The sequence below is a fragment of the Photinus pyralis genome, unplaced genomic scaffold (genome assembly GCF_008802855.1).
Source record: "Photinus pyralis isolate 1611_PpyrPB1 unplaced genomic scaffold, Ppyr1.3 Ppyr1.4_LG6, whole genome shotgun sequence".
Classification (NCBI taxonomy): Eukaryota; Metazoa; Arthropoda; class Insecta; order Coleoptera; family Lampyridae; genus Photinus; species Photinus pyralis.
In genome coordinates this window covers 37834542-37846559 of record NW_022170663.1, presented here as the reverse complement: position 1 = coordinate 37846559, position 12018 = coordinate 37834542, and the positions used below count along the sequence as shown (strand labels likewise).

The 12018-nt window shown below is 38.7% G+C and overlaps 2 protein-coding genes across 2 annotated transcripts in view; one reads left to right on the top strand and one right to left on the bottom strand.

The window, feature by feature from the left end:
• The window catches only part of LOC116174626 (follistatin-related protein 5-like), a 157954-nt gene that overhangs the window by 107096 nt on the left and 38840 nt on the right, over nucleotides 1-12018 (top strand). The window lies entirely within an intron of this gene.
• Nucleotides 8505-9762, bottom strand: LOC116174627. Its single transcript, XM_031492567.1, has 2 exons — nucleotides 9713-9762; nucleotides 8505-9642 (listed from the first exon to the last, which is right to left on the bottom strand). The coding sequence occupies exons 1-2, from the start codon at nucleotides 9760-9762 to the stop codon at nucleotides 8505-8507; spliced, it is 1188 nt and encodes a 395-aa protein (XP_031348427.1).

Genomic DNA, 12018 nt, shown 5'->3' with positions numbered 1-12018 from the left:
GAAATTGTTTAGTATGGGCCATTTTTTAACATACATGTTAAATTAATATGAATATTAATTAGGTAAATTTCCAAATCTGTATTACCGACAACATATTTTATGTAGGGCAATAATATTGCAGATGGCGCATAAGATGAATATAAAACGTATAAATTTAGTGAATTCTTTTATTTTTGATAATGGAATGATTATAATGATGATCGTGAATAAAATCATATACGAACCTCGACGAAAGGTTATTTTTCTTAGAATAATATCACTGAGATACAAATTGAAAAAAACGAACTAACTCTGTGCTTATTTCGTAAATAATCCCCCAGATAATCAGATTAGTTTAATAAATTGAAATATTCTCATACATAGGGTATAAATAAGGTCCACATGACATGCTGGACAACAAGCAACAACAATGCCGATTCTAAAAACTCCTGCAAACATGAAGGAAGGAACAAATGTTATTAAATATGACCAAAACCATTATCCAGATAAATCCATTGTCTTAAAAAAAGATAAGAAAGGCGCAGATATTCCTTGTAGTTCATTGATTCCTGATTATGGAATAGGAACCAGGAAGTTGCCTCATCTATGTGATGAGATATATTACCTTCATAAGGGTATTTAATAGCCCAAATAAACTCCAGTGGGAAAAAATAATAGAAAACTCTATAGCGCTGGCGGGCGAAGGGTGTTTGTGGATTGACATGATTTTTACCGATTATGACTTCTTCCCTGATTGTTACGATTTTAGACCGACCATATAGGTAGTTGCCTTGGACTTGGCAGTACCGTAGGACGAACCCGAGGTTACTCTCCCGCTTTGAGTTGCGAGGGGACCTAGTAGTCGAGGTATTTAAAGGTTTTCGTGGAGAAGGCTGCCAGAAATGGTGAAGAACCTGCTACCATAACCCATGGAGTCGCAAGATTCAGAAGGTGCAGGAAAGATGATTGAATTTTAATATGAAGGAGTTATGAGTTTCGGGTTCCCTCTGTATCTTCTTTGAACCGTGCCGCTTCTCGGTATTCAGGGTAACATTCGGGTACGGTTTCTTGTCCCGTTTTAAGTCCAGCACTGCTTATCTGGGATCCAAAGAAGTGGCGTCTCTAGGTACTGCTTTTGTTTACAACGTCAGAGTTCAGTTCGAATTCAAAAAGAATGATCTAAGTAGATTGAAAATTGCAGGAGTAGTTGCGGCCTTGGACGGACGGAGAAAGCGGCCATAATAGCCCCTTCCAACATGTGATGAAAAATGCATGTGGTAGGTCGTATAGCCGTATAGTACAGTCAAATTGCATCCAAATTCGTCAAATATCCAAGAAAATTGCGAAGTCTTTGTAACTTTGTATACTTATACATAAATATATTCTGTTTAATATTGTGTATAATTCAATTTAGTTATTACGAAGCTCTGGATAGGACACATAGGAAATTATTTTGTAAATTACAGTTGTTCTGGGAATTATACTAATTTACAGTTGTAACTGGGAGTTAGTTTATAATTTACAGTTGTAATTGGGAATTACACTAATTTACAGTTGTAACTGGGAATTATACTAATTTACAGTTGTAACTGGGAATTAATGTATAATTTACAGTTGTAATTGGGAATTACACTAATTTACAGTTGTAACTGGGAATTAGTTTATAATTTAGTTGTAATTGTCAATTACACTAATTTACAGTTGTAACTGGGAACTATCCTTGACAGTTACAACGGTAAATTAGTTTAATTCCCAGTTACAACTGTAAATTAGTGTAATTCCCAATTACAACTGTATATTACTATAATTCCCAGTTACAACTGTAAATTAGTGTAATTCCCAATTACAACTGCAAATTATAAACTAATTCCTAGTTACAACTGTAAATTAGTATAGTTCCCAGTTACAACTGTAATTTACAAAATAATTTCCTATGTGTCCTATCCAGAGCTTCGTAAGTTATGTTACAAGAATAAAATTTATTTTTTCGATTTAAATGCCTTTGTTTATTTATTGACTGAACTTTTTCCTTTATTTTAAGCCAAGTTACATGCGTAGTAACTACGAAATCAAGCCAAAATCAAATTCGGTCTGTCTGTCAGACCGACGTCACCATTGGTGTACCTAAAAATTCAAGCTGCCACTGCACATTCTTTCAAACAGAAATCAAGAACAATTCGGAAATTTGGGTGTATTTAGTGCCGTGAGTAATTGGCCGCTTTCCGGTGCATCGCCGCCATTGATGCTACGAAAATTCTAGTCAGCGCAGCATTGCAACGTGCATCCCCCCGTAAGCTTAAGAATTCGATGAGTCCCTAGCGTTATATAGTGTGCTCAGCCCAAAATAAAGGTTTAAAAACCATCGCGCCGCTCGCCCACCTATAAAATAAATAAATAAATAATAAATAATACAATAAAGCTTTCCCGGATCGGATTTTTACCGTATACGCAGAACCAATAGGATGATGATCTCGCGGAATTCTTCAAGTATGAACTTGCTCCGTATCCACTTTCAGTGTAAAGGCACCAGCGAAATAAGGAAGACCAAAAATTCTACTGTTTATGACATAACATATCAAAGTTATTATTCTTGCACCGGGATCGTTGGGAAAAAGACCAAGGACAATGGCCAAGACATGAATCTAATGCCTTTTTTGGCAGCCATATGTATTTCCATCCAAGTTTTCAAAATGTATGCACCAAGATCGTTTGGAAAAACACTAACAGCATTATCTCAATGCCCAAGACATGAATTGATGCATTTTTGTTTGTATCTTCCAAGATAAAAATAAATGGTCGTTAAAAAACTGATGGTAATCCTGAGGATCCTTCGATATTTTGTTGTATCGGTTTGTTCTTAATGAAAGTTGACACAATAGAAATGTTTAACCATAGAGGAACATGCGTGTAGTCGGTGAGGATTTTAATCCTCTTGTTCTCTTGCCTTTAATACCAAAAAATATAAAGACAAAGTCAGACAAAGGCAAAACTAAAAAGAAAATTTTTGCAGTAGTGATACCACATATTGTATGTTTCAGAAGCAAAAATTACCATTTTTCAAACTCTTGCAAAACAAAACGCAATTAGCTATAGTGAGAACCTTGAATGACCAGAATTACAACCCTATTATAAGTAAGAGAAGCTGGTGAACGTATTTTTCTGATGGTATACGGTGAGAAGAAAATTTGAAATCTTCCGTTAATTCATATAGGTTTTACCAATTTAAAAATTGCTGCAAAAGCAAAAATCAGGGCCGAATTATTGCCACTAACTTGAGTGACCGCCGCTGAGCATTACTCACGAGTATTCTACCAAATTCAGATATGGCTTCGTGGTACCAAAAATACCGAACAGTGGGGATGGAAGAAAATCAACGGCTCATTGTAGCCTATTACAACACTCTTTACGCGAGGACCACAATCCGTACAAGTGTACTACAACTTATTTCGTGCAACAGTACGGTTGCATACATGGAGCAAATTTTCAAACATCTTTACGACCCCGTCACCCACTGATCGCGAAAAAGAGTCGCGCGGGAAAGTAATAGTTTGTACACACCAATTTAATTCGATGAGACCTTTCATTAGAATACCATGAAAGGTAGAACGTGTGTTTACCTCTCCCCCCCCTCCCCCCGTTTACAAAAGTTTTACTTGGCACCACTAAAGGCATGCGTATACAAAATCTCAAACCAATTGGTTTTCGTATATGTAAAAGTTATGCACGTTGTACTATCAAAAACAGCATTTCAGGAAATAATGAATGGGGGGGGGGGGGGAGGGCTTAAAACGGAGAAATATGATGGCAGCCTGGCACACCTTCAAGATATAGGCTACCTATTCCAGAACTCTAGTACCATTTCCCTAAACGTAGTTCAAAACGGTAAAAGTGGGTCCGTACGGACGGACGGGCGGACAAAACGCAAACAATAACACATTTTTTGTTAATTCTTAAAAAATACGCTATAAATGTCACAAACTATTTTTTTTAATAGGATTTAATTGCCACTCCCTGTTAAAAAAGTGCAAATCCAGTTCACCCTACGTTCTTTGAGCATGACCACTCCAGCACACCTCTTGTGGTTAGGGACTCTTCGGTTCCTTGAAATATATGTATTTTCAAACGTCCATACCGAGTTTCAACTACTTCGCAATTTTCTTGTCTATTTTGGACAATTTTCCTGTACTAGTAGGGCAATGCGCGTCAAGCCATGATAGGATTTGCGTCGAGCAGTTAAAAAAGTTTATGTCAATCGTCTGTAAGCTTGCTCGATTGGGTATATATATAAAAAGGAAATTAGTTGTGAAGCGGAAGTTTTAAGACGCTCGGAATTGAATATTGTGTTCTTAGAATCTAGAAGAGTGGACTAAAAATAAACTGCACAGCGTAATCAGCCGCTCAACTGCGACTATTTGGGCGCACTTTTTAATGACATTTTTTGATTACCGGCTGATTGCGTAATTGTGTGTAATCGCGTGGAAATTCCAAAGTCAGACTCGCATTCATGTACGAGGTCCAGGATTTACCCTACGTTTTCTCATCATTACTTTTGGGATCAAGAAAGCAGACTAGCAAGTATCTCTACTTGGACGTGCCTTAACATTATTTCAGAATCAAAATTTAATAGTACCAGCAGGTATTTGCAGCCTTGAACTTGTAACTTCTCGTTACAACCACAATTGAAGGACCGTAACAAATTGTACAAGATGTACTGAAAGAATTGAATTGGTAATTTAGAACACAATTCGCATGAGTTTCTTATTTAGACTGATCTCATTGGACACCCTGTACTATAGTTGAATTTGGAATTTGTTTGGGATTCTGTTTCCTTTTAAAACTCTCCAATGAAGTTCTTTCACTGTAAGACAAATATTGGCAAACATTAATAACTTATTCAAGAGCTCCTATTGATTTTAAAAGCCAATCATTTCGGTAATGATTTAAAAGCATCGGTGGAACTATGTAATAAATGTGTAATGGGATTATCCTAGAGAGCAATCGATACACATTAAGTGCAGAAACTTGGAAAATCTTCCGAGCGAGGCTCGAGATTCTCGTTCCTCAAATCCCGAGGGTAATTAATCAAAGTCACAGTGGTAAATCGCCTTTTCACTTTTAAAAGAATTATCTAATTGTTCATACGATCATCAATCACCTATATACAAAAATATGGCCAAATTAAGTTGTTAAGACAATGCCATTTTTCCAGAATAACGCGGGGTTATGTATGTATGTCATAAAACGGCGAGACCGAGATGTGCGCGTTTGATAACAATTCTACTAGATAATTTTCTTTTTTTTTTTTCTCGAAGCGAAAAGCGGTTGAACCGCTGTCTCCTAAATAGAAAGCGTCGTACTAAATCTGGTAAGCGAAACGCTTTGATCTTTCATGACGACCTTCTATCTCTCTCTGTCGAAAACGTTCCCGAGTAGTCCGACTGTCAACACTATGCGACGTGTTTTCCGGCTGCTAGAATATTGAACATAATTCACTTGCAGTGGCTAATTTCCTTTTCTCGTCCGAGTTCGTTTAAAATTCTATCGATTTCTCTTTGTTAAACTGTCACATGTATGTCCATCACATTTACAGTTGTGTCTTTTCTTGTATTTATTGTAAAGAACTGATCTTTTGAGCGTTGTCTTTTTGCGGATCTATTTTTTCACTTGCACAACGCTTAATCTTTCCCTTATGATTTTGTGATGAGGAAATCCCTAGAAGAGGGTTACAAGAAAATATGTAGGCGTTGAAGAGTGTAGGTATTAAAGGCCAGTGGGGAATAGGACACTTGCCGAGTGACAACGTTACTTGCTGGAGAATATGCCCAGTTTGAGTACGCAAGTTAAAACACACCCTTCGTTTACTTCCTATCTGGCAAACAGTGGACCAATTTTTATAGTACTGAAACGAGTGTTGATTTTGGTATGGTTCGACAGCTTACGAAAACTAAACAATGCTTTTCATTGTAATTCCTTGCCTTTGTACGATTTCAATTGCAGAAAACCTCTTAAAAGACTAGCCCTGTAGTAATTATATTATCCATATAATAGTATTTTATATTATTAGCCAGGTAAGTGAGTTTTTACTGGCGATAGGAGAAGTTGACTAGCGAGCCGTTAGGCGAGCTTGTCATCTCCTAGAGCCAGTAAAAACTATTACCTGGGGTATAACGTACTTACTCATTTGTAAACAATAGTAAACGTAAATAATTAGTTCTTAAATTAATCTTGAAGAAATGTCTAAAATATCACGTTATCCATGTAACAGAGACTTCGCATTAATTCTGGCCAATGAAATTACTAGATTACTAACTTGTAAAATTTTTACAGGTCTGCTGTCAGTTTTACAGGTCTGCTGTCAGATTACAAGTCAGTAGCGTTTAAACATGACGTTTACCCGTTTGCGTTTTGTCTTGTTAATCAACGTTTACAACTGAGTAACAAATAAAGTTGTTGCAGTCAAATACAGCTTATAATACAGTTGAAAAAGTTAGTCATTTGTTTCCCCGTAGTGTTATGCATACGTGTATGAAAATTAAGCTACCCAGTGTCGGATAAATGTTAGTGTGTTGAAGCGCTATTGGTTTCTCGTTAACGCAATGTTGGATTTTCGAAAAGAACAAAACAACGTCGTAGAAGGTTATTGAGTCGCTTATGCCATTTGATTTTAGTATAAATTCCCTATACATACATTTTTTGAGCCCATTAGAAATCTCTGAGGGTTTGTCAACTTAAGAACTTTGTTTGGATTCATTATATAACGATTATACCGCCGTCTGTTCTTTTTTTTATACACCAGGCAGGATAACAACGCCATTATAGACTCAGAAGACTCCCGTTAGTCGCAGTCCCTAGCTTATCATACCGGAAGCAGGAAGGTTACTAGTAAACACGTGCGTCAGTGAGTGAGATTAATTAAACTATTGTTCTGTTCCGAAATGTACTTTCAAATTACAGTGAAAACTCCTTAGTGTCGAATGACTGTATTGCGCTACCGTGTAATGCGTCGCAAAATTTGTATTTCAAAATGTAAATTTATGTACATAGTGCATAGTCCACTGATCGCTTTTTAAACCGACGAGTTGATGCCTTCAGCTCCAGACCAACTGTAGAAGGTATTTCTGGTTGACGAAGATATTAGAAGAACCACCTACCGCCGAGAAACCAAGCATCTTTGCGAAATACATTTTTCTCTACGTGAACAGCACCTACAGAAAGAACTCCCGTTTTGGTGTCCGGTCGTCAGGTAATTTTATTTGCAATTGTGTTAGTAGATTAACTGCATTCCCTTTGAGTTGACTCATTCGCTTGCTAAAAGAAAGGAATAGTTCCCTTCAATTTTTTGCGTAGTAAGCTGCCACGATAGTAGTCGTCACGTAGCGAAAAATTTCCCGTAGTAGTTTTCGACATAATAATGCCTAAGGGCAATCTCAAAGGGTAAATTAATTTATCAAAAAACACACCTGCAAATTTGATACAATTTAAATATCTTATCAACTTAAATAAAGCAATTAGACTTTCCTGTTCGTCTGACCTACATTAACTTATTAAAAAAGACACCATCTGCGGTGTGACCATCAACTTCCGTTGCATTTTGGCGCACCAACCTTTATCATTTCAACGACTTCAGAAGTGAATGAAATTATGATCCGGTTTTAAGAAATAGGCAAGATAATTAGAAACAACGAGACCAGTAAAGCAGATGGTAGACCAAAGAACCGGTGAAGTACCAAGTCTGAACGTGGACATGTCGAGGTTAACTAACGCATGTGATGAAACAGATCATGACAAAATCGGAGCATAGTGGAACAGAGATAATGTTGGAAATACGGGAAGAAATCAACAATACACTTAAGAAATCTTACACAAAGAAGAAATCACAAATCCAAAGAACAACGTTTGAAGGGTCAAGAACACAACATGGTTAAAAGAAAAGGATTGATACCAGGCACAAGATTGCGTCTGAAAAGATTTCAATTAGTAATACTGAAGAGGAATTACGAGAGAAATCATCCCCCACGTATGGTATTGGGTGGGAAAAATAGCGCACTTGCAGCCGCTGGTTCGTGAGGAGCAGCTAGGAAATGCCAATGCGAATCCTACGCGAAAAATATGCTGCTGCGACAAAATAGACCCGGACAAAATAAACCCGACGAAATAGATCAGCCCAAAATAGACCGGCGTCAAAATAGATCAATGCCAAAATAGATCAAAGGTAAAATAGATCAATGTTTTACTTGAAATTTATTGAAATGCTAAGAACAAAGGAACAAACATTAAACTGATTTTAATACATATTTACTAAAAACTAGAACAAAGTGGTGGACATCTATAGATTCAAGTTGTGGGATACTCCTCTAAGAAAGCCTTGAACGTTCGCCAGGTCGTAATCAGAAACCATGGTTTCTAATCTCCTATTCACTTGTAAATATTTGGTCTTCGACGACTCCGGATTCCTGAATCCAGCCAAATGTCTCTCAACTTGAGTTTCTACGTTGGCCTGTTCCCGTCGAAAATGTTCCACCAACCTATATACGGACGGATGATGACAGTCCAAGCCCTTCTGGAATGCGTGGTGCCATCCTTCCACTGAGTTGTTTGTTCTGGGTAGGCGATTCAAGACTGTCGTGGACATTCCACATCACAATAGGGAACTTGGGATCCATGCGCCTATTCCTCCTCATTTGGTGTCCTATATAAGTATCTTCCCAGTAGGAAAGAAGCGGGTCCATTGTTGCAGGAGAACTGTCTATAAGCTCTTCGAAGGCACTCACAACATCCTGCACCGGAACAAAGCTCAACGCCAACACCATTTTCACGTTGGCCCTAAAGTCTGGATCATCCCGGTACTCGCCGGCCAAATGAAGTTCTTGAACTTTCCTCCACAAATTCTGCCCCAGATGGAACAGACATCCATGTAAGGCGACTCCATCAAATACTTGCGACAACGAGTTATGTACCGCCTTTTCGAAGTCGCACACGCAGCTGCGAGGATTTAAGTCAGGTCTCAGCTCAAGAAGTTTCCTGAAGACTCTTGTGTAGGTGACCTCAGTTTTATCTTGTAGGAGAACATATACCATCGGCAATGTAGTCCTGTTGTCGATCAAGGCATGTACGGTGAAGAGTTGGAAGAAGAGCTCAGGTGCGACTTTGAATGTACCGTCGACATGCCAGTTCTGGTGCTGATGGAGAAGCGATAAGTTGGTGGCAGTTCCAAACATCAAAATTCTGTCTTCATCATCGTCACCCGAATCCCACAGCAGAAAATCCATATTCCTCGTTGTTGTCATCAAAGCATCAGGAATACGAATGTCAGCGACGGTTGAAAGAGTGCCATACGGCTGCTGTGATCTCTTCCTGGCGCGCTGAATAGTTCTTCGCAAAGCACGGTGGGTTGGCATCTGGACAGACGCCGCTAATGACAACTGGCTCGTGATATCGTGAACTATCCGCCGTGGAGCCTCCGCAGTAGTAGTCGCTCGTCTTCTCATGTTGAAAATCGATTTCGCAGCGTCGTTCTCTTCTGGGTTCGGTGCATGTCCATGCTCGGTGATAATAGAAACTTCGTTTTCATCGACGATCTTGATACGTCCTTTGCAAGGGACACGTACACACAGCCAAGAAACACTGCCGTCAGAATTCTCCCTTGCTCTTCGATAACGATATCTAGATTGATAAAATAAGTATCAGTAATAGTCATGAAGCAGGAATATGTAGTATAAAAATGATCACTTACCCTTCGTACAAGATGAGGTGTCCACCTTTTTGGGATGCAATCGTCTCCATTCTCGCAGATCTGTAGATGCAGGTACTGTGGTGTGTAGCTCGTTGTTTGCTGAACTACTCAACCAGCATCTTGATATCATTTCTATATAGGCACTGCCCTTTCAACGGTGTACCCTTTCACAATGTTGATTGGTTATTTACGGATAATTAATTAGTCCTAGTTTATTCCTCATTATCAACTCATTAACTTAATCGGTACACCAACTTAATCAATTAAATCCGTAGGTATTTCTAAATTTTATTTGATTTCAATAAATTTCAAGTAAACCATTTATCTATTTTACCTTTGGTCTATTTCGGCATTGTTCTATTTTGACGCCGGTCTATTTTGACGCCGGTCTATTCTGGGCTGGTCTATTTCGTCCGGTTTATTTTGTCGGGTTTATTTTATCCGGGTCTATTTTGTCGTAGACAAGAGCTCGTTAAAATCTTCGCAAAATTCTTGGCGTGAATACACGGACCGGCAACAGAATTCTCAGGATGAGATTAGAGAACCAATACCACAACCCCTAACTGGAATTACGCCGAGATTCCCTATTGAAGGGTTTAAATACCGACCCTCCAACACTCAATTACCATTCTTCGGTTAGAATCATCACCAGGAATAAGCAGATTGAGGCCTGGTGCAACTTCCACCCCCCGAGACACGTTGAGTTCACCCACATTGCTCATTAATTTAGAAGAGTCGGCTATCACTTCACAATCATGACTGTCGGTCTTAAAAATGCGCCGGCCACATTCTAGAAAATGAAGACGCAGGAGGTTCTCTCGGGGTGTGTCTACGCACATAGTATACTTCGATGATATTTATGGCTCAGTAGTAGAGCGTTGGGCTATGAATCCGGAGGTCGGGTGCTCGAACCTGGGTTTAGGTGAATTTTTCATCTCTAGCAGAGATGGGAATTTCCTTAGATCAGTTTCGAGAATTCTGCCAGCTACTCCGAATTAGGTTTTCCTGCAGTTTTCCTAAATCGTAAGGTAAATACCAGAGTAGTATAGAACAACTTAAGACCTTCTAGAGAGGCACCTCTAAAAAGCTTTATGCGGGTCACTTTGTAATTGGCCGCAAGCCTGTTGAGGGCCCAGAACAAGATAAGGATAATAAATAAATAAATCAATTATCGTATACTGCAAATTGGGCGAAGAACGCCTACATCGTTTAAGGTTGGTATTTGAAAGGCTGCTACAGCACAGATTTGAGATTTCCGCCGACGAGTGCAAATGTGGAGCAAAATCAATCAAATACCTCGCCACGTAATGACACCTGGGGGATATGAGCCACGCCAGGAGCACCTCCAACCACTCAAAACCGCAGAACGTCCAAGAACAGCGATTCACGTGGTAGCAAAGATGCGGAGGAGGCATTCGAGAAACTTAAAGAAGCCCTCGTACGGCCACTGCCGCTTCACAGGCTGGATTTCGGGAAACGTTTCTTCCTCCCAGACAGACGCAAGTCAGAGGAGGCGGGCGAAAAAGGGGAATATCAAACATTTTACTTAAATTTAATATAAATATAAGTAATAAAACTACAATTTAGTGGTTTGTTGCAGGAGCAGAAGAAAGGTCGGTCCCTACAAAATCTAGTAAAACAAGAATATGAAAATTTGTTTGGCGATGAATGAATAGGGAGTATATCACAAACAAAGTCTTAAAAGCATAGATCATGCTGGCTTATATTAAGGAAATATTAAAGGCATTTAAATCTTTTATCTTTTGGTGTATTCATTCAAAGTTTCAAACAATGCTGCGATTAAAAATTGGAACAGATTTGACTGCATACTCTAAATTACATGCGTATGTAAATGCTTCAAACGTTTACAGAAAGCGCTTTATGAAATTTTTTATTTCAGTCCCAGACGACGTGATACGTCATAATTGAAGTACAGTTACTCAGAAACCTTTAAAATACGACGTGCTTTAATCATCTGTTTTTGCACACAGAGTTTTGCAGAGACACAGGGTAATGGTTCCTATTATAACATTAATATAATTATGCGATTCATACATTGAACTACATTTTCAGATTTAAATTTGAAGATTTCAGTAGACATCATTAACTAAACAAGCAGATCTGCGAGCTGTGACAGATATTTCAGTCCGCCCAACCGATGATTAGATGACGGAACGCATCCCTGCTGCGGTGCCTTCTACAAATCACTCTGTCTAATATTTACTTTACTTATTAAAATCCCTTAGTTGCTTGAAGGCAGCTCCTTAATATTGGGTTCTCATATGTTCCAAGAATGTACCGTTTTC